The 23689-nt window shown below is 40.5% G+C and overlaps 1 protein-coding gene across 7 annotated transcripts in view; it reads right to left on the minus strand.

The window, feature by feature from the left end:
• Positions 1-23689, minus strand: part of NEDD4L (NEDD4 like E3 ubiquitin protein ligase) — a 133809-nt gene that overhangs the window by 4209 nt on the left and 105911 nt on the right. For 4 of the 7 annotated variants that reach the window (XM_052670047.1, XM_052670046.1, XM_052670044.1 and 1 more), the window contains 14 exons: positions 20333-20464; positions 19737-19856; positions 18508-18705; positions 17138-17215; positions 14910-14964; positions 10255-10313; positions 8525-8590; positions 6967-7196; positions 5628-5749; positions 4778-4848; positions 3901-3996; positions 2107-2180; positions 578-638; positions 195-254 (listed from right to left, as the gene is read on the minus strand). In XM_052670047.1, the coding sequence (XP_052526007.1) occupies positions 195-254; positions 578-638; positions 2107-2180; positions 3901-3996; positions 4778-4848; positions 5628-5749; positions 6967-7196; positions 8525-8590; positions 10255-10313; positions 14910-14964; positions 17138-17215; positions 18508-18705; positions 19737-19856; positions 20333-20464 (1422 nt within the window). Of the gene's footprint in view, positions 1-194; positions 255-577; positions 639-2106; positions 2181-3900; positions 3997-4777; positions 4849-5627; positions 5750-6966; positions 7197-8524; positions 8591-10254; positions 10314-14763; positions 14821-14909; positions 14965-17137; positions 17216-18507; positions 18706-19736; positions 19857-20332; positions 20465-23689 lie in introns of all 7 variants that reach the window. The other 3 variants (XM_052670045.1, XM_052670043.1, XM_052670041.1) reach the window with 1 other exon arrangement.

Genomic DNA, 23689 nt, shown 5'->3' on the forward strand with positions numbered 1-23689 from the left:
ATTGAGTAACTGATACTTTCCCTGCTTTTACTTGATTGATAGATTTATTAATTTTGGGGGAAAAAAATCCTCATTCCCCACGAAGGCAAAGAACCTTTGTCTCCAAACTCCACGATGACCAGTGAACTGAGATTGTCACCCATCTTTGCAATGAGCATTACCCATCTGTCGCCTCTGGACATAAACCAACTCACCTCTAGTTCATTTTCATCAAAAATTTTAATCAGGTCGATCGGAAGAAGTTCTGTGAATCCCTAAGGGAAAAAGTAAAATTAGCAAACTATGTATAATTAAGGTTTTATCTGATAGAACTTTCGCATCTGGAGAAAGCTGTGAGCTAAGTAAGTGATGGAGGGCAAAGAAGGGTTTGGAAAACAAAATATGCAGTTCCTGAAGTATTATGAGTTTCTATTTAAAAACTGCTGTTTCAAGCTCAAATAATGACAACTTGAATGAGAATGATCTTAGGAGACCAGCAGAGCCTGTGTGGTCGTGCACAACTTCCCACTCCTCTAACCAGATACTGATGTATGCGTACATAGTTTGGGTAAAAAGGAAGACAAAAAAGAGAACTTACCTCCAAGAAAGCATTCATTTGTTTTTGAACTCTGTTTACAAATCTCCACTGGATGACCAGGCTATGGGAGTTAAATACATAAACACATTCATTAGAAGACTAATTAACAACCCTAACAATAGCAGCTTCTCATTTACAACTTTAGGTATCTCTCAATCATACTTTTACATTAGAGAAGCTGGGCTGCTTTTTATTAAAATTATGCAGGCTACAAATTCTATAGTCTAGACCCTGGATAATGTACTTACTGTAAGAATTAGGTACCTAAATGATGAGGTTTTTTTTACATTCCAGAGCCATGAATATATTTGTGATATCTGTGATTCTGTGACTACAACTGCAGTTTCTTTCCTTTTCTTTTTTTTCTCTTCTTTTTTCCCTTGTGCACCAACTAGAACTCCTCAGTGATAACACAACTCTTGGAAAAAGCACTAGAACAAATTAAACTGCATCAAACACTAAGAAATGAGTGTATGTAACCACAAGCATGGACTCTGAAGTTATAAAAACACCACATTAGCATTTATCTAGAATTACTGAGGTGGAGGTGCAATTTAGCTCTTTGTTTTGGCGCACACCTTTTCAAAGAGCTCTTCTTTATTGCTTTACTACATGGAGGTGACAGAGATGGAGAGTGTTTATGGCATCTAATACTTTGCATCCGTAAACCAACAAAAACTGCCTGAATGCCTGAAAAATTAAACTGCTGACGGCGTGAATATATGCTGCACAGCCAAACTAAGAGCAGAAAACAAATAATAAAACGGGGAACTTGTTACTGTTTTGCTGTTACAGTCACTTTGCTGCAATACCACACTGCACAGGAGGTGAACAAAGTGCAGAGTATTCCTCTTAAAGGAGCACTTAAACACGTGCAGAGATCCTGAACCCTTCCTTGAATAAAAACTAAAGGGGAAGCAAATGTGACCTCAGCAACACGATGTCCTATTCTCACTCTTTTGTCTCATTAGTTTATTGTTCAGATCTGCACTTATTCTTCATTTGCATTCTGTGATAGCACTTCATCAGGAAGAACTGCGGCCCAGGGTGGAAATTTACTGCTTAGGAGACCCACAAAGCAGAGGCAGTTACCTAGGTGGGCAGCCAGTGCAGAAAATGAGGCACGAATCAGGCCAGATTCATATGCTGCTGTAATGTAATTCTTGTATCCAGGAAATGCCATCTTTGCATCAGTTTTGGAGGGTGCTCAGAACGAGTAATTTAGACTGGTGTCTGCAGCCACTGGGGGCAACTCCACGCCTCCTTGAGTACTCCTTATGCCAACACATCAAGAAAATACTGCTTCCTACTACATGACACAGGCTGCCTTAATTAGAGTAATTCATTGAACAAAGAGGTTAATATTCCAACTTCCTGGTAGTGTGAACAAACCGTGTTAACAAAGTGATTTTCTTTTAAAAGGACTTCTGACAATTCTTTGTGCTACAATAACTGCAGTGAGGTAAATTCCAAAGCATTACCACTGTCTGTAGTTAAACTCAGGGTAAATTCCACAAACATATACGTACTCGATGTATTCCCTTTTGTTCTCATTTGTTACCATGATTTCTGACCCATTTGGCTTCAGGTCGACTTGATACGTCTGTATTTTAAAGAAAGAACAAAATACAACAGGGCATTATTATTTCAGGACATGCTTCTCATGAAATCCACCACCCCCGAGAGGCATTTTGCAAGCAGGACTAGAAAATTATTACACTGCAATAGCTAATGAGACATCAAAATATTTCACGTTTAAAGATGACGTAATTAGGAAGAAATTCTACAGTCACTCTTCAGAGTAAATTATTTTCCAACTTCTATTGCAAAACGTCAGGTAAAATTTGGCAAAGAAAACACATCCTCCCATCTTCAAAAGGACAGAAAAACGCCTTCTAATTCTTCAAAGTGCTGGGAAAAGATTATTGGCACAGCTGGGGCAGGGAGAGCTGGAGGGCCTTGCCCGCCCCAGGCTGAGTCTGTGATTAAGATCTGTGAACTTACTAGAAAGAGAGACATCATTCTCTCCTCTTCTGAAGGACGCTTTCCATCCTCTATATCTTGAAAATACTTTCTTACTCATTTGTGAGCACCAGCAAAATCCTATTCTTATCTATCACATATCAGATTTATCTTGTTTTTCCTTTAATTCAAGAAAGATTCTGGTGATAACTGAAGTATAAGCAAACACAGAAGCTTAGAGCAATGCAAATCTTTCCCTCTTACATACTGAACATCTGTGTGGAAGCAGTACAATCTCCTAACCAAGTTCCACAAGTTTCAGCAGCACTGTGCTGCCTGAGACAAAACAAGCAGCGAGTGGAGTCTCCATCCCTGGTGGTGTTCAGGAAACATTCAAATGTTGTACTGAGGGACATGTTTTAGTGGGAAGTATTGGTGGTATGGGGAAGGTTGGACTGGATGATTGTGGTGGCCTTTTACAGCCGTGGTGATTCTGTGGTCTTATGACTTCCATGAGTCCCCAGAGTTTTGGCACCAGTAAGTAGGAAGTAAGTGGAAAATGCAGAAGCAGAAAATTATTCATTATCTGCCATGTTTTACAGCTTCTGAATTGTTGAGAAACATCCTGCAAGCATTTACATGCATGAGGCATTCCAGTCTCTACCCATCTAGCTTACTCTGCAGTACAGCAGATCCTACCCTGATATTACTGAGCTTCAGGCTTTTCTGTGATAAAATCTGTCATGCAGTTCTGCCTCTCACGAGCAGTATGATGGAAACAAGATTGTATCAGCTGCTATTGGGATTTATCTGTAGCTCACTGAGTTAGGTAAGCTGAAACAGGATACAGCCAAGAGGACTTAAAATTCCATCATCATTACTGGTTCTCAAGTGTGACCAGAACATTTTTTGTTGTAACAGAAACAATTGTGAATCTTTGCAAAACAAACAGACTTCCTTTTGTTGTATCATCTGCCTGCACTATTAAAAGAGTCTTAAAAGGGTACTCTGCTGCTTATAATTCTACCTCTTCTCGTGTTCTTTGAGAACATCTTCAACTGTAGAACCCCACGCAGTCCCAGGCTGAGTCCACTTCTAATGAGGATTCTATCTTTTATTAGCCTCAAGTACTGCCTTTCAGCAAGGCACTGTGTTGCTCACGGGCAAGAATACAACCTCCTTCTTTGGCATCTCAAGACTTAAATAGTTCAGTAAGAAAGTCAAAGTCTGCCTGTATTGATGATTAACATGCAGCAGTCCCAGTTAAGTCCACAACCATGAGATACTGCCCAGTAGTTAATTACTTTTTGGCAATGACCAGTAAGATGGAATTACAGACTTCTGGGTTAGTGTTTACATACCTGTCCAAAGTTTTCCTCATCTATGCAGAACATGAGATCCAGCTCCGTAGGGTCATTCTCCAGGATCCACTTCAAGGAGTTGTAGTATTCACTGTCCTACAGGAGATTAAAATTAAACAAGGTTGGAAAATAAAGACATTAAAGAGATAAAGGCACTTAAATCTAGAACTCCAGGGGGCTGCAGAGAGCTTGGAGTCTGTTTACTGGTACAGCTACTGTAAAGGATGATATGACTGATCTTTGTGTTTTTCAGCTGGTACAATTTCAGATTTGTGTAAGTTCCCTTAGTTGCTTTGTAACTAAGGGTTATTATGCAATAAACTGATTGTGCATATATATTTGGTACATGTGTACATGGCAACATGTAGTAACTGGTTAAAGAATACCTCTGTGATGAAGCTGTTGTTTTCAACACAATAGATACACCACTTGATTACATCAATATTTATGTATTATAAAATAACTGATCACACTGTTATTAGTAAAAGTTAACACTTCCTGAAAGGGCTGCATCTTTGTTATGTATTGGCTTCACAATTAAAGACTGATGAAAGAAAGGGAGGGAGAGAAAGAATCATAGCATCACAGCATGGCCTGGGTTGCAAAGGAGCACAGCGCTCATCCAGTTCCAACCCCCTGCTGTGTGCAGGTCACCAACCAGCAGCCCATGCTGCCCAGAGCCACATCCAGCCTGGCCCTGAATGCCTGCAGGGATGGGGCATCCACAGCCTCCTTGGGGAAAGGTCTCTGTTCTGGGCATGGGTACAGAACAGAGAAAGGTGAAGGAGAAATTAATTAATTTATTAATTATATTGATTTCCCGAAAGGAAAAATCCTCAAGTAAATTCTAGAGCTGGTAAGGGTGAAATGTCCTTACCACTGATTCCATGTCTTTCAGCGTTATTGGCTTCCCCAGCATCATCTTGTAAAAAGGTCTGATGAAGAAGCCTAAAACGGAGGGGAAAAGCATTACTTCCACTACTCTGCATTTCCACCTTACTCAAGGACAGCCTGCTCTAAGACAGAGCACCACACACTTGCAAAGAAATACCCGCAAGAAACCTGAGCTGTAACTGCTCAGGTTAACAGCAGGCTCATTTTTAATTCAGACACAGAAAGTCCTTCTTTTAATCACAAGAATTACACCAGTGCAATTAATATCAGTTCAGTGGTAGAGGCACAGAAGATGGAGCGCTGAGCTGAAGGTATTCCACCTGTCCCTCCCCTCTCAAAAACAATGCAGTGTTGTAGGCATTACCACTAACTAAAATGTAGACAGTCTGTATCACTGCTTGCTTGGCTATTCTGGGATTCTGAAACCCAGCAAAAAATTTAATTAATTGTTATACCAATGGGAAACAGATTTACAAAACGTGCATGCTGCAGTTGGTACCCATGTAACTGTTCCAGCTTCAGCTGTTTTGCATGGAAAGGCCTGATACAAATGCAGTGGTCATCCTTTACCATAGAGATTATTTAGAAAGGGAGATTAACAAGAGTGAAGAAGGAAGCAGAGCTTTATGAGAAATGTTTTGGTTGAGCAAGATGCTACAATTTTGACAAAATCTCCATTCAGAGCAGGAATACAATTTCCAAAGCTTCCAGTTCAATACTTTCATTCTAACTTTATTTCCAGATGCACTACACTCTGACACACATTAATTATCAAAGTGACTTATTTAACAAAAGTCCAGCTGCAGTAGCATAGCCACAGTGCAGTAACTCACCATCCAGCAGCTTCCCATGATACACTGCCAGGCCAGCCACTCGTCCAATAAATGTGAAATAAGAAAGGTGATCTTCATTACAAAGACCTGAATTAGGGTTAATCTGAAGCGTGTAGTTGTCCCTTTTTTGAAGAAAGCAAGAAAAAAATCTAAATCATCACATCTTTGAGTAAACAGATATTTAGGCATGTTAATAAACAACGTGAGCTCAGGGCCACTTCTTGTCTACGCTGCATTAATGCTCACAACGATGATCTGACAAAGGTTCCTCATAATCCTCCTGGTTGTGGGGTTAAGTACAATTAATTTTAAATTCACCTTTTCCATCTGTGTGCGTGGTGGAAAGTTCAGGGAAATACTGCCTCCAGATTCACTGGTTATAAGCAGGCCTTGCCCAGTATGTTTTTACTGAACTTTACAGCACAGAATCAATCCACTGTGAATGTTCACAATTTAAAACACTCCTTTCCATGAAAGCAAACTTCACATGAGAACAGAGTTACTTTTAAAGGACCTGTAGCAACTTAAGACACAGAAGTGGAAGTGCTATTGCAAAACACACCACCCAGTAAAGTATTAACCCAGGGGCATTCTGAGCTAGCCTGTATTTCTCTAAGCTGAGCTTCCCTCCAAAATCAGAACGTGTTTTTTCCGAGACACAAATGTGAGAAAACTCCCACTGCACAGCCTTTGTTCATCTACTTTACCACTCATTCAACACTCATAAGAGGAAGGAATGAGTATGACACTGACTTGAAAACGTAAGAACTGTTGCAAAGAAGAAATCCATCCCTCCTGTGGTTAAGCACACGGTGTGGGATTACAAAGGCAGACACAAAAGGAATGTGCTTTAAGCAGGAGACTTGGCTCTCTCATTAACATAAATGAACCACTGAGGGTTTTAAAATTGGACATGAATGCATTTGAATTCATGCAGGACCGGTGTTGTGTAGCTACTGAAATGTAAACGAGAAGCTGTTTTGTGAGCTAATTACAAAGAAGCAGTACAATTCTGGAAGGCAGGTGTTTTACGATGCTCTGGGAGGGCACAAATAGTCTTTTGTCTGCATCACTCCACTTGCTACTGCTCGCCCCACAAACGACAGTTTGTGCTGCTGCCAGTAAGGCAACACGAAGCACTGTCCTAATAGTGAGAATGCCTTATGTGACATGAAAGGTCCTCAAGAAGGACAAAAGAAATGAGAGCGCAGATCTGATTGACAAGAGTGCACAACTGTGTCACCAAGGATGACCTAACTACTCCCAAATGTAACCTCCCTGCTCATGCAAAATCTAATGCATACTGCTTGCAAATGGAAAGATTTTAATGAACACTTACGTTGCTGAATATTCAAAAAGACCATAATATGGGTTGAACATCTCCTTGGACAAGAGAAAAAACCACTCTCTGGCCACACCTCCATAGTCAAGTCCTTTTTCTGACTCAAATTCAATCCAGAGCCTGGCCTTCAGTACATCAGGTCTTTTCACAGACATAATTCTTCTGTAGGACTCCTCAAAAATATTATTCCTGTGTAGCTTCATCTCAAATCTGTTTGGTATATCAGCCTGTGTGAAAGGAGAGTACATTTTACTTATCAGTCTGAATACATGATCTTCAGGGAATTACGGACTAGAGGTTAAAAACTAAAGGATGGATTTGACATCTGAGTGTGCAAAGTTTCTCCTTATGCTTGTTTTCCAATACAGGTTGACAGATTACAGTGAAGTGGGTATGTTCCAGTCCCAGGGATCAGAGATTTCTATGATACTTGGTAAAACACTGAGAACAACATGAAATGCAACAACAAAAAAGAGAGAACAATATTAGTTTAATTGTGTCGAATTTAAAGAGCATGACAGCTGCAAAGCCAGGCTGGATTTGAGCAATCTGGTTTGGTGGGAGGTGTCCTTGCCTAGCGGGGTTGAAATGAGGTGATCGTAAAGGGTCCTTTCCAACCCAAACTATTCTGTGATTCCATGATAACAAACATGATGCTTCATGTTGCCCTTTCACTTGGATACCTGTAAAGGCCAGAACTGTTCCACTGCGCATAAAGCAGAACTGAACAAAATAGAACGGGACTGCCAAAATGCTTGAGAATTTCTGTCTGAAAAACGAGAGCACTAGTAGTCAATAAGATTTAGCCCAGAAATTCAGAAAGGCAGGACAGAACTGAATAAAGCATATGAAAACAGAGGCACAAGATTGGGTGAACTCGTGACAGTTACAGGCAGGCACAGTTCTCCTGGTAAGACTGACCCGACAGCAGTGTGTCTAGAGGTTTGCCTTTTCCTGCAGGTGCTTACTGTGTCCATCTGGTCATTGGTCAGAATGCACACGGAAGGAACTACCAGCAAAGAGAGAAAGGCACTGGCGAGCCCCATTGCGTCAGGACTCGTGCTGCAAAGGCTGTCTGCAGTGAATCACCAGCTGACCCCAGGTGTGGGCCAATACCTACTGCTCACTGAAATTAAAGAAGGTATTTTTGCAGAACAGGAACACCAGAAGCTTGTGCCTGACTCAGTAACGCTGTGGGCTCCATTCAACCAGCGTTCTCCAGCTCTGTCCTTCAAATCCACCATTAAAGATGAAGGAGAAATGTCAATCAGTAGTGAGTAGATGACATTTCCTTCCTCTGTCATCACTTCGGGTTTCTGTTCATACCAGAAAATGAGCGTCTTAGAGATACATAAATGTTTTTGTTCAGAAATCCAGCAAATTCAAACTTTTCTTCACTGTCTTCATTTTTACTCCTTTGAGGAGTAGGGCAACCAAGAATCACTGGCAAATGTGCTACAGCAAGAAACACTCATCTGTATCTACCCTGAGGACAACTCACTTGTTCTCCCCAGACGTAACAGACCTCAGCACAAAGCAGCACGCTTATACTCACGGGTTTCTTCAACTTCTTCCTGAAATAGTCATACTTCTGTTTGAACTCCCTGGAATACGGAACCGCCTATGGAGAGAATTGTAAATACACATTATTCTACGTATTGTTTGTTATGCTACTTTATACTTAAACAAATAAGATATAAATTTGAAGACATGCTATCTAGATATGTAACTCACTGAGTCATTAAAAAAAACACATGCATGAAGTACAGAACACCAAACCTTCTCAGTGTGTAAGCTGAGTGAAGATGTACCAAAATTTTTACCCACATTTTCTGTTTATCTACTTAGCCTCTTTTCTTTCTTATTTTTGGAACAGAAAAGAGCAAAAACTATTTTTAACACAGAGAAAAATGACTGGAATGAATATTGTCATCTGTGTGTTTCATTAGGAAACAATAATACGTCATGTGGTATTTTTATGACTTCTAAGAATGAGTGCTGCTATCAAAAGCTATGGATTTACACAGTTGGAAGTGCTAAGGATTAAAAGGTGTTGCACAAAGACAAAATACAAAGAATTTTGAGAATGCTCCTTAGAACAAGTTGTGAGGCTCCAGGTAGAGCTGTGAAATGAATCATAAGGTGCAGGATGCAGCATGTACCCACACAGCACTGCATGTCCACAGCCCTCAGTGAGTTAACCCCACTCTCATAGAGGAAGTGATAAAACTACTACTGCTCGGCTAGTACAAAACTCCCAAGATCTTCTGATCAAAGAATGAGAGCAGATGCCCCTCACGCACAGCTCTGTACCAAAATACACGATTCGAACACAGCGCAGCGCCTAGCACAGAAAGTTTCTGATTGCAGGATGAGAACAGAATAAAATGAGAACCAATGACCTTCCGGGCATCTCAGCATGAAACCCCACTCAGAGTATTCAGCCCTGCAGTTTCAGAGCGGATGGAGCTTTGCACAGAAACAGCACAGCAATACAGACATTAAAAACAGTCACATAAAGCGGTTTCTATCCTGCTAAAGAAAGAGCCCTCTTCTCCTTTTGCTGAAACAGACGTATTCTGAGATTTACTGTGACAAACCAATCAAGAATGTTTCCTAGACAGTCAAAATCATATGGTGTTGGCTTCTAGGAAGAAAACATGCTGTAATGCATGAAAAATGCCATACCTCGGTAGCCATCAGTAGGAAAGACTACAAGAACCACCAGCTTTGAACCTACTGCCTGAGCTGGGAATGAAGTGCATTGCACACCAGTGACAAACAATGCAGTGATTCCTCATGAACCCCACTCTGCTTTGGACCACTGGCAGCAGGCTGGAAAAGTCTCCAGTGCACCGCAGTGTATGTAAAACAAAATAGGGTTACTGAGTGTCACCAGTTCTGGGGCACCTCACCAGGAGGGCACAGGACAGCAGTTCCCCTGCCCTTGGAGACTCACAAAATGCTCATCTGAGTCTCCCTCAGGACAAAGCAAGCCAAGGTTGGTCCTGCCTCCTGCTCCACTCACCAAGCTGCCCAGAGAAGTGTGGGTGCCCCATCTCTGGAGGCCACGGATGGGCCCTGGGCACCCTGAGCTGGTGGGAGCACCCAGCCCATGGCAGGGGTTGGAACTGGATGGGCTTTAAAGACCCTTCCAATCCAACCAGGCATCGATTCTGTCATGTGGAATACAAGCATGACCTGTTGCTTATTTACAACTGCTGCCTACACCAAAGGTACATGAGTCACAGCACTTCACGCCAAAAGAACCACAGCAGTACTTACAGGACCAGTAATTGCTGGGTTCTGCAGTCTGGGGTCTTCCCACTGGGTAATTTTATTATCTGTAAATAACAAAATAAATTATATTATTACTACTTTGCTACCGCACTGTGAATGTACGTGTTTGTTGTTTTTTTTTTTTTTTCCCTACACATGTTTTTCCTACCACCACTTCCACAGCTCAGTATTTCAGGGTTAGAAAATAATGCATTCACCCATCTCCATCAAAATCCCATCACACTGTTTGGTCAAAAAGACTCGTTCAAAAATGCAGAAGTACAGCATAATTCAGTGTAATTACACTGCTTTTATTTCAACACCAGTAGCAGTAAACATGTTCTACTTGAACATGATCTTGGATTCAACTCGTATTAAAAATACAGATTTCATGGCTGAGGGGAAAGAAACCCAAACACTTTGTCCAATGGTAGATGAAGTTTACTTATTCAAAATTCTGCATAAAGAGGGCCAAAGTTTAGGAATTTTAAAGCAGTCTGAATTAAATTTGGAAGTGAAGGGATAGCATCTCTTCGGAAAAAAAGAAGTCCTAGACATTGATTTTAATGAGAAATTTATAACATCATTAAGCACACAGTATGGCATAAGGAATCATTCAGTTTAGACAAAGTCTATTTTGGCAGAAAGGTAACAGAATTCAGTTCTTTTCAGCTACAGCTTTCAAGAGCACCAGCAGCATTGCATGGTCATACAGTGAGGTTATACAGGACCACGGTGAAACTCTCTCTGCCTCCAGACAGCTGCTCCTCACAAGATTCTGAACACAACAGAATCACGACAGAATGATGATGTTGCAACAAGACAATGCTCCAAAAACCAAACTAAATGCCACCTCCAACGGCAAGGCTTGAGTCGTATTTCCTGCACTGCAAGGGTAATAATAATACATCTCTTAGGTACACACTTTGATTTATAAACTGCATATTAAAGGAATAGTCAGGATTTCAGGTTTTGTAACTCTTGGTTTGAGAATAAGAACACTAAGCTTGAAGAAAATTGCTTTTAAGGATACTACAGGTAAAAGCAAAGAGCCAAGTCCACTTGTTTTATAGTTAGCACAGGCACTTTCCATGTTTCTATAGTCAGAAAAGACCCCTAAGTTTTGAGCACCCCAAGTTATTTTTAAAATGGACTGGATTTTGTAAGCTGCCTCTCATTAAAAGTTACTGAAGAAAATTCAAAACCATCACAGGGCACACTCCAGCAAATTTGGCCTAGCAGTTAATTTCACATTAAATTACTGTCTTATTTTCCTTCACACTTTATGGCCATTATGGAGGAAGGCTGTCAGAACGACAGCTCTGGGAGCCACACATTCTGCACAGCTTGCTGCCTGCCAACAGGCTGGCTCCTGGGCTGGCCTTTTCATATGGCTGCTTCTTGGTCAGTCGCATCACTTCTGCAACATTTACTGCTTTTATACCAACTCGTTTTTTACACCTACTTGAAAGTGACAAGCACAATGACGGTGGTAAATTTCTATGACATCAAAAGCAGAGCTGGGAATTACTTTAGAGATTTTGTCCATTCTCTCTTACTGCTCTAGGATATGTTTAAGAGCACGACGTGTCACTGATCAGTCATTGCCTAAGCTGTTTTTCAGAATATTACAGCAATAGGGACTTCACATTACTTTCCTATGACTTCAGTGCCCATACAGTGAGAAGAGCCCAACTCGACCCACCGGAGCTGGAACTGTAGCACAAGACTCCCTGTATTACTGTACTGTCCACAGCAGATGTTGATATCAAATTAACTCCTTTTGCAGCACGTTTTAAAAGATCTCTCCTGGTTCTTCACACAAACACAATACTCTCTCTCTTTCCTCACGGATCAGGCCTTTGGGCTTTGAAGGATTTCCTCTGTTCCTTTGGTTCCACTATTCCCCTGAGGCTTGGGACCCTGAGCTTCATTGTCATAGATGTTACCACTGCTAATCAGCTTAGGAAGATTACCTCTGCTCTTATTTAAGATGCTCCTGCTGATGCACCGCAGGATAAATTAACTCACACTCAGCTGATGTTTTTCATGTCTCTTTCAAAAGAAATTCTGCTAACTCTTCCTATTCTGAGTTGTACCTTGCAATTATAATAAAACACATTCACACTGCACCTACACCTCATCACCACCATTCTGGTTCCTAATCCTGTTCCAGTGAGCTCGTCTTGCTTCTCCTATGTTGCTGTTTTCTACTAATACATTGTGCACATTCTCTCTAATTCATTTCTCAGCATGCTGAAGAACAGGGAACCCATTTAACACATCCATTCCTCCTTCAGTGAACCACTGGTAACTATGCTGAATTTGGTTGCAAAGCCTTTGTGTTGTTCTTCATGATACCTTCTAAGATGTAGAACATGTTTTCCTACATGGCTCCTGAGAAATCAGAACAGCTTACAACTAAAATCTGAAAAGAATCATATTTTCAGACCACTAAGTTAAAGTAGCACCTAAATTATTTTTTTTGTGCTTTACTTTTCTTAGTTTGTGGCATGCTTGTGCATGCATAACAGCTTGTGCTGCTCCACAGTGGTCCTTTCTGTGCTGGCTGCAGTGAATTTTATTACAGTCTTTCTCAGGGATGAGAAAAACATGAAATAAAACTGGGCAACAGTATGAAATAATCATGCCTATTACCAATTCAAAAACATACCTGGGCAGCCAGGACATCAATAGCAGCATAAATGTTGAAAGTTATCTGATTCAGCTGTATTCTAGTAATGAAATGGAGTACATTTGTTGCATCTTAACTAAGCCAGTTTATCATAGTGCTGTACTCTCAAGACTTGCCTGCTTCCAGAGCAAGCCCAGCTGGTTGCAGCCACGGCTGACTTCAGCATATGTTCTCAAGTTACTCGTGAAACAATTAAGAGCCACAAGGCTCTGCCACAAAGCTGGCATTACGGCCAAACGCCACTGCACTTCCTTACAGACTGTGGATGCCCCGTCCATCCCTGGAGGTGTTCAAGGCCAGGTTGGATGGGGCCCTGGGCAGCCTGGGCTGCTATGAAATGTGGAGGTTGGTGGCCCTGCGTGTGGCAGGGGGTTGGAGCTTCGTGATCCTTGAGGTCCCTTCCAACCCTGGCCATTCTGTGGTTCTATGATACTGTGGGAAGAAATGCTACAATGGTTGTTAAGAGTCAAATAAACTGATAAACTGCTGTTTGCAGTCATTTGCAAAGCACTGAGCACAACTTCATCACAAAGTCTGCTGTAATGCCCCTGGCATCACCTCTAATTCTGAAGTCCCCTGGTAGTACAATGGAGCCAACAATGAGATTCAAGGGCAATCTGATAGAAGCTAATAGTGTTGTCCAAAAAAACCCCACCAAAACAGGCCTAACACCCAAACAAACAACACTCATAAATTCTGCAAAAATGCTAAAGAAGCTCGGATTGGGAACAAAGAGAGGCTTCAGGTGCAAATACACCTGTTTTTATAAAAGCATCAAACTGTTTGAGGGAACATATAACATCAGCACTCCATTTTTAGAGACTGAATAACTTAAAGTGAGGGAGGGCCAGCAAATATACAGGTATCTTAAACACTGAAGTTTTATTCTTTGACCTTTCTGTGGCATAACTTGCCAGATTTATTTCCAGACATCTACTGGTAGGAGCAATTAAAAATTAAGGAAGACATACAGAACACAGCAACGCTGATGTCTGAAAGGGCTAATCTCTTTCTTTGTGAGTGTGCTACTTCTGGTTTTTATTTAAAATTATGTAACTCATTTAGAGGCAAAGATGGTTTAATAATGATTCAGTAACACAAAACTGTAGGTATGCTAGGATTTAATGCTACTGAAGGAGAAATCCTATGCTAGGACTTAATGCTACTGAAGTTCTGTCAAATACACAGAATTGTTGGAGGTTTTGGTTGAGTTTCGTGGAGCAAACACTCTTCCAACTGTTTTGAGTTACTACCTCTGTGAAGATTATCCTGTCAGTAGAAATGCCCCATTAGAAGGCCCAGTTCAAATCTTCAAAAAAAAAAAAAGCTTTTTTGTGCTGCTTTGTTTTTAATCGACAAGAAATAACACAGTTTTTCTGAGGGGCTGCAGTAAGACAAATCTACACTGAAGCATCACCTACAACGGAATTTCATTAACAGAAGAACTGAATAGATATCAGTTGGATACAGTCAGAATAGATATCAGGCTGGGTGCCATATAACATGCTATAAATATGAAATAAGCTCAGAATCAATGCTGCCACAAGACCTCAGATGAGAAGAGAGAGAGTATTATCAGTGTTAATTTACTTGCTGCCTATATGTGGAGCTGTGGCCATCTTACTTTCTATTCCTAATGTACATTTTAATTTATTAAAGTGCAAATAAGCCATGGGATCATCAACAACAACAACAAAGAGTCCAAAATATCAACAAGAACAAAAGAAACCACAAAGAAAAAATGTTAATGCTTCACAAGTCAGAGAGGGACAAAGCTTGATGAGCCAATTATAAGCAAGCTTTTGGTGAATGTACAGTACCGTAGGAGGGCACTAAGTCTCTGGTATCAATGTCTCCACATATCAACACCTGGCTTCCTAAATGAAGAGTAAAATTACAAAGCTTTCACTTCGATATTTATTACCTCCCTTTGTCTAATTGCTGCAGTACCTGAGTGCTTACTTACTATGATCTATATAAAACGTTCTTCCATCCAAATGTATCCTTTCTTCCCAACCAGGCTGGAAATGGGAAACAAAAAAACAGAGAAAATAAGTGAAATACTACCATTCTCACGCAGCATGAAGCAATACATTATCCATGCCAGCTTAAATTGTCTGACAGATGCCTGTCAAGTAGAAACAGGTGTGCTATGCCAAGGCCAATAATCTGGCATGATTCAAAGCATTCTCTGTTTATGCAAATGATTATATCCAATACAGTAAGTATTTTTTAGGCTCTGAAGTGGAAGTTTCTTGCATTGGGGTTCACATCCATTTCCTACAGTGAGAAAACAATCACAAAGAATAGGCTGCCCACCATTTTTCAGTTCTGAGAGCTTCTCCTTTCACTTCTGAAACACCTGTGGGTTATTTACTGTAAATATTGAGAGTGAGACAAGGATGGCTCACCTAGTGTTCAATTCTTGCCTTTCTCTCCATTCCCTTTTCTCAATTTTAGTAATGAAAGGAGAATACATGGCACGCTGCTGGTTGATGCAATGCTGTCTGATCTAGTATTCACTGCACCTACAAGCTGTATGCCAGCTTCAGCCCTCTATGCAACACAGAATAGAAATTATTTCACTTCCACCTTTTCAAAAGTACTTTTCTTCAACTCTGCAACCATCACACTGGGAAGAGACTTAATCAGTGAGTGCAGTAATTGGATAAAGATAATGGCTTTAAACTAAAGAGCACAGAATTAAACCAGATGTGAGGGGAAAACTCTTCAGAGTGCTTGAGGCCACGGATGGACCCTGGGTACCTGAGCTGGGGGGAAGCCAGCCCACAGCAAAGGTTGGGCAGCTGTGAGGTCCCTTCCAATGCAACCGTTCCATGGTTCCAGCCTCTGTCAAAAATGGCTTGTTTAAGCCTGTTACTAACTAAACAGTACCAATATGTCAGGCTGCCTTCATTTCGCAGCACCTTTTTACCTCTTGGAATTAACAGGCTAAGTTACTCCTGTTCAGTGCCTCCCATCAAGCAAACTTGTCCTTGGAGAAAAACTACAAATATCAGTTACTTCTATAGCTGCTCTCCTAAATGCTCCATTACTGCTGTATTTTAAATCAGAAAATTCATTGTAATAAATAGGTTCAAGTGAATATAGCCAGAATTTTGAGATATGAGCCCTGACAAGTTGCCTAGCTTGACTTAAAAACAAGGCATAACTTTTAGCTAACCAAGACCTGAAGAGGGAGACGTCTGGATGTTTCAGAGGAGGATGCCTGTGCCTCTCACTGCTTTTGTCACCTGTTGCCCATAAGTGCTCCCTCTAGTCTGCTGGCAGAGCAGTTCTCAGTTAACTACAACCCAGCTCAGTGCAAATCAGTACGACCAAAGACTCACTATTCAATCTGTTCAAAACCTAGATAACTTAACGTGCCACATCTGGTACAACAGGACAGCCACCCATCCTAAAGGCAAAACTGTCTGCAGACATCATGTCTGCAGTACCTGCTGAGTCTGCTGGTGACAACTGATGGCTTACTGTCACTGCAGCTTCCAGTGCTGCAAATACAATTCCAGTGGCAATTTTTCAAAAGCATGTTTAGTGTATGTAAGGCAATTAACATAACACTATTAAGGTCTGCAGCTTAGAAAAAGTGTCAGCTTTCACAGGTTATCCTCTGACAAAAAGATACAGCTCCTGAAAAACAAAGCAAAGCTCTGTATTCGACGTGCAAATCACTATTATGCACTGGTTACCAATATGACAAAGCCTTTGAGGCTAATACAATCATTTCCTCTGCAGAATATGGAAGTTTCATTCAAAAATCAGAATTGATTTAGATTTCTGAACACCAGTATATACTGGTAACAGAAACAAAGTTCACTTTGAGCAATGTGCTTCTTTTTTTTTTTTTTTTTTCCTACAGCAGTTAATTATCAGCTAGTTAACCATTAATTGTCTAAAATCACATGTTCAGAGATAAAAACAAGGTGAGTTTCTTCAAAGCTCAAAGCTTCAGATAAACAAAGAAATGTTTAATAACTGCAGAAATACTACGAGCTGGCTGCACAGCCTGACTCATTCCCTGATAAGAGTTGTTTTGGTGTAAAAAACATTGCTTTAGGATCTCCATAAAAGTGATGAGAGCAAACAGTATGCATATGCATACAATACAAGACTGCAAGAGCAGATCAGTTCTTACAAGATAGCAGGTATACACCCAAAGACATTGTCACTTACAGGAAGGGGGCCCAAATCATTGGGGTTCAAAGAAGCTTTTGTTCTCAAATGCACTGGAAATTTCAGCCGTGGATCTTCCTGTAACAGATACATGCAACCATAAATGCAGCATCTGCATAAAAAGTCATACACAGCAGCTGGAACAGCCACCTTCCTACATCAAAATTATCGTTTAAGTTTTGCGTTCCTGAGAATAAAATGCAAAACCCAAACATATAAATACAACATGTCATGTTTAGCCTTGCCACATACTTTATTAAAATTAATAAATTGTGGTGATTTTTTTGGATGTTAAGAGGTAGGGTGGGTAAGACTTTATTAAGGGTGTTCTTTCCAGAGGCCTGTTCTTAGCAAAGCATGCGTTCCTAAGTGCCATTTAGAGTCATCCATACAGTTTTGGCTCTGAAAGCCTCAAAAGAAATAAGCCATTCTCTCATGAAAAGGTTGGAAAATGATGTAAATGAGCCTCTTACATTTTTATTAACCCCAGATATCACGTGAATGAACAAAAGATGTAAAAAGAGGCAAGTAAAATAGGTCAATTAGGTCAAATAGAAGATCAATTTGGAGTCACAGTGATTGAGATCTCCACACATAACCTACCCACACGCATCTGGGAACATGGTTAAGAGCCACCATTTGAAATATTTCCTTTAAAACAGTTGCTGCTGGGAATTTGAATAACATCTATAAAATTTAAGTTCCACTTGTATTTAAACGGTGACATGAAATGCTGAGTCAGCTTTGACATTTTTTCCTACTTTAATTTTTCCCCCACTTGCTGACTGAAAATGTAGAATTATTGGAAAACAGATCCTCATGACACAAAACAAATAATAAGATGGACTCTGCTCCAAAGATGAACATACATTATTTAAACAGGAAACTAATTCAAGAATTACAGGCAGCCTCAAACTGAACACCACGCCAAATCTCCATCACACTGTATGCCAGCAAAACCCAAATTTGAGGAATTTAAAAGGCAATACCTGTATGCAATGGTTTGCCAAGTATAAAAAGCTCAAGCACAAAGTGCTACTTTATGGTAGATACGTGATACATAAATCCACCAAAAACGACTTCCAGTGGTTATGTACAAATAAGTTTCCTTTCTCTGAGTGTAGCAGTGGCACCACTACAGCCACTGCATCAGATCTGCTGTTTCAGATGGTGGCTATGGTACACCACTGCATGGAGGAGTCAGTCTCACTGTGTTCAGCTTTCATAAACTCCAGATGACAAATCCCTTGATCGGAACTTGCATCTCAAACACGAGACCAATTTCAAAGCGAAATAGAGGGTCTACAGCCTGGAAAACAGAGCAGCAAAGACAAAGCCATTTGAGGTTCATGATGTAGAATTCCCCTTACCCAGGTGGTAGTTTTAGTATTGTGATCGATGAAGAAGGGCCTGCCGTTGGGTGCTATCCGCATCTCCCAGCCAGGAGGGAGGAAGCTCTGCGCAACTTTGTGCTGTGGTTTGGGAGAGTTGTAGGGAGAGGGCTGTGGAGACTGCGGGTTGGAAAGGGTGTCCTTCACAGCTCTGCGCACCGGGGAGTCCTTCATGCCCTGTGGTGTGGAAGGTACAAGGATTTGCCAAATGCCACTTCATAAAGGAAACTGGACACAATGTGATATCACAGCAAGAAGGTTCTCATTCCAGCTGCAATTTACGCTACTATTAAGCACTACCACTGATTTCCTAGAATGCAGGAAAGTTATCAGTAATTAGCTATTCCTCGTCACTCATTAAGATTTTCACTTTGAAGGGCAGAGACTTTTATCATATCCCTATGCGATGATAATGTCCGCTTTGATTACATATTTTACTAAAGCTGATCTGTGCACGTCAACATTTCGTTCTAAAAAGGAAAAGATACAAGCAATGCTTTGCACTCTGCGGTGCAATAGATGCTAGTTCAAATAGGAGAGTATGCTGAGTGTGAAGTGACATTATCACAGAATCACAGAATGGCCTGGGTTGAAAAGGACCACAAGGATCATCTTGTTTCAACCCCCTGCCACAGGCAGGGTTGCCAATTATCAGACCAGGCTGCCCAGAGCCACATCCAGCCTTGCACTTCTTAACGGATGTCTCAACTACAATTTCAGAAAGAACATTTAAATGTGGCTTTAAAACAAGTAAGTGTAGGTTTAGACTTCTTATATCAGCTTGAAATTACAGGTTTTCAACAATTTGTCCAGCAGAAAAAGTGGGAAAGGACAAAAAAGGTGCTGCACTTTCCATTTGAAGATGAAGGTTTTCGTAACTTTCTCTCCTCAATGCAGCCATGTTTAATTGATTTGTGAGATCTAATCATCCAAGAAAAACACAAATAATCTTTGATTGCACGTGCCAGACAGACTATTCATTCACATCATTCAATGATCAAAGTTAAGCGATGCTACTGTATGATGTGAAGATTCAGGTGGAAAAATGTTAGAAGAAAACAGCAATACATCATGTCGAAAATAACACTAAGAATGTTATAACAACAGCAGTGCTGTGCTGCATAACTGAAAGGGAGCGAAAAAGTTATAGAGGTAACCAAGAGAGAAGTCAGGTACAAGTGGTCTGTGCTGCTAACAGTGCTTCTCACCTCGAGGGGAGCAGACAAGGTGACCGTGGGTGAACTGAGGCTGCGGGGCCGTCTGATCTGCGGCTCACTCAGATGGTTGTTGCTGTTTGCTGCTGACCCAACCATGCCATCTTCTGCAAGCTGTTTTAGATGCACAACCAAGTTAGCCAGTCATCAAGACTGCAGTTCATCCAAAGTCAAAGCAATTGAAAACGACGCCAGCATTCAGGATCGTTATTATGACTACTACAGTCAAGCACATTATTTAATTTTAATTCCATAGCAAAGACACAAAACATCTGGAATTATTAATTAAGCAGAAGAACTTTCAAACTCAAACCCACGGAGACTTTTGTCTTTATTTGTGTTTGGTACCTCTCTGCAAATGCCCTCCCTTGTAGCATCAACTTAATCTGTAACTAACTGAAGTGAAGAGAAGCAAAAAAACAAAAATCCCAACTGCATTTTTTTATGATTATCCCGAACTGTTGCGACCACGCTTATTTTTTTTTTTTAAGTTTGGAGTTCTAAAGAGCTGCTTCCACTGGAATTATACTCAGTGTGATGCCATCTAAATGCACGCAGTCTAAACGGAGCAACGTAACAGATCTCCATACCTGCATGATGGGCCGTGTCCAGGTTGTGGTGCGATTGTTGTGATTCACATAGTAAGTACGGCCCTTTGCATCCTTTCTTTCCTCCCAGCCTGAAGGTAAGCCTGGCGTGGTGTGGACATAGGCCACTGAAGGCTGCTCAACAAGAAATTACCATATTGTTATTTTTTAATTAGCTTAAGAAACTTAACACCTGTTCTTTGAAAAGAACTTGTTGATGCACATAATTCTAAGAACTATCAAACATACAGAAAATGTGGTCTGAGAAATCATCTAATACAAGCTCTTCTTCAAACCCCTCTGAGTCAAATGATAGTTTATCATAATAATCTTTCTATTCACTCTTGCACAGATTCAGGTCTCTTGTTCCAAAACTAGCTAAGCTTACATGCCCTCAAACTTTTAAATTGGTGTGTTACATATAATGACAAAAAGAAGCCTTGCATTGTAATGATTTTCCCTTAAGGTTGATTTTTCCCTTTACATTGGTGTGGATAAATAAGAAAAGGAAGTGATCACAGTTTCCAGTCAAGATCTCTCTAGTTCTAACCTCATCTCATCTCGTTCTGACCTCATCCCGTGGTCATCTCTACCACGGGATCCTGACTCAATTGCAGCAAACTGCTGAGGGCTTAAAAACTGAATTGCATTTAGGGTTAGGTGTCCTAAAGTAGAGGATACACACTAAAATTGAGCTCAAACTTTAGAATGAAAAGATACCGTTTTTCTAATTAAAAAGTTGCACAACAGAGACACTGCTGAAAAGAAAACATACAGACAGTGAGGACAATGGCACCAATTATCATTAGACAAATCATGTCACTATTCAACACAGTAGTTATACTACAAGAGACAGTGTCTTCTGAGGTTTCTATGGGCAGCAAAATATTCAGTGATTTATAAAGTAGACATTTGTTTCTGAGACATACAGTTAAAAAATACAGCGTACATGAGTAGCAATGCCTTTGGAGGGCAAACAGCCTAGGAAAAAAATTCTAACACTGAACCTGTCTGCACCTGAAGGCACATTTCAGGAGGGAGGATGCCCAGGGAGTCAGATAACAATTCCAAATCATTATTCACATGTTTAAGCTCTGTCACTCTCCAGTTTGGGACTCTTTTTCTCTGTAGACATCACTTGCTTCTACTGCTTCTGCATTCAGCAGGACAGCACTCTTGCTCTCGAATGCATGCTCTCTAATGAAGCAGATTCTGCTAATGTCTCATCAAGGACAAGGCAGGTGCAAGGTGCTATTCAGCATCTGCACCTTGCTATTTAGATCAAAATGCATTTATGCACTTGGTTCATATGCACAGCAATACAGGCAAATTACTATAGCAAAGATATATTACTGAATTTATCTTTTCTCCTGCTGTAGAGGACCTGCTTTAGCACAGGGGCTGGACTCGATGACCTCTAAATGTCTCTTCCGACCCCTAAAACTCTGATTCTGTGAAGATTCAGTCCCACAGAGCATTAACACACAGACATCTCTGAGCTCTTACATTCTCACTGTGTGAATGTGAATCAAATTTTGTGAGCACTTTTGGAAGGCAACTGAAAGGCAAAGCAGCTGTGGAGGAAAACCAAGCAGGTTAGAAGAAATAACTGTAGTGGAAGAAGTCTTAAAAATACTGAGATCTCTTGCAGAAAAAGAGGATGCTGGAATATGACAGTGAATGTTATTAAGAGACAGAAGATGTTTAAAGAAGACTATTCACATCTTTTGTGTGATCTTTAAATAAAATCAAGGGAAGAATCAGCCTTGGAGATGACCAATTACCTCCACATTTTGACTTGCAAGACCATAGGCATTACAGCACAACTAAGGCAGCTTGGATAACTGCCTGTTTCCCTAGGCTCTCAGCTTTATTCACCATGCCTAACCACAAAGCAAAAAAAGAAATTACTCTTTCAGTGTCCTTATAAACAGTGGTTTGTGTGGTATGATAATTCTATTTAAAAATATTAATACAGTGGAAAACTACTACTTAGGGATAAAACATGTGAATGACACTGCACAGCAGGATTTGGTAACTTCTCAAGTCTCAAAGGTTCTCAGTAAATTATTTTTCTATGCTTTACACTCTTTGCCCCAGCAAAGTGATTTACAGCAATCCTTGTTCTTGCTTCATATTCTTAAGACCTCTTCCCAGGGCTCTTGCTTAAATCAGTATGTTTGCTTTTTAGCAGAGCAGTGTAATTGACACAATGATCTGGAGAACCGTCTGACAATCAAGAAAAGAAATTAGAAAGGAAAATGAATGGGTTAGAAAGTTGATGAGGCACATTAAGAGACAGAAAAAGGAAAACTGATAAGGAAGCTGAGTAATACCCTCTGAAACAAACTCCAGTTTATTAATGTCCAGAGTAGCCAAATGGTCAGTTCAGGCAGCTGATGGTTGTGATAAGGAGAGCACCTTCACCGAGACTGTTCTGACCACTGCTAAGCTGTTAACTGGTGGTCATAAGGACACAATAAGTGTTTGAGTACAGTCCACAGGCTAAATTTTAATTAAAAATTAGACAATTAAGGTAGCTGATATTCTGGGTTGTAATAATACAGCTTCTATTTGTGGCAAGATGGCATGATGCAAACAATCAGCTTCAACTGACTTGGTGCTGGGAGTATACAGAAACACCAGAAAGATGCTCAGCTTTATCATCTGATCTTCCCTTTATCAGACTATCAAAACAACTCCAACTGCCAGCAGCCCTTCTCCTTCCTAGTGGCTGGGTTAATGCAACCATGTGTGCCATCTGCGAAACAGAAAGCTTGCCCTTCAGTCTTCCTGCCATACTTTAGATACCAACATGAAGATATTTTACCACACAGAATAGAAACATGGGTGCTTTATCAAAAGGCTTCTTTGTGATGGGTATGAGAGGAAGTCTGAAAGCAAAACTGAACTGCCCTAGAAACTTCAGCATCGACAAATTCTACATATTTGTCTACATATTTGATGTCCCTAAAGGACAAAAAGTGGCAACCTTGGAAGAATGTGCATCTGGATTTAAATGCAAGAAAGAATTCATATTTAAGTCCTGAGCAGTCTGTGGATTTGGTATAGATGCATATTGAATGAAGACAGCGAGGGGAAGGCTCCCATTAATTAAGCTGCAATAAACTTACATTGGAACTACAAAAAAAAAAGAGATATTGATTATAAGACAGGGAAGTACGAACTCAGCTTTAGCAGAATTAGCAGAAAGTATTACAGTTTTAAGAAGTATGATCAACACAAGATCATCTATTAATCAAAAAAAAACTGAAGGAGGATTTTCAAGGACACAAAAAAATCAGAATTTGCAGGAACTGAATACCAGCATGCTCCTCTGATTCTGAAAAAACAGTAAAC

The sequence above is a fragment of the Tympanuchus pallidicinctus genome, unplaced genomic scaffold, assembly GCF_026119805.1.
Source record: "Tympanuchus pallidicinctus isolate F22 unplaced genomic scaffold, pur_lepc_1.0 scaffold9, whole genome shotgun sequence".
Taxonomy (NCBI): Eukaryota; Metazoa; Chordata; class Aves; order Galliformes; family Phasianidae; genus Tympanuchus; species Tympanuchus pallidicinctus.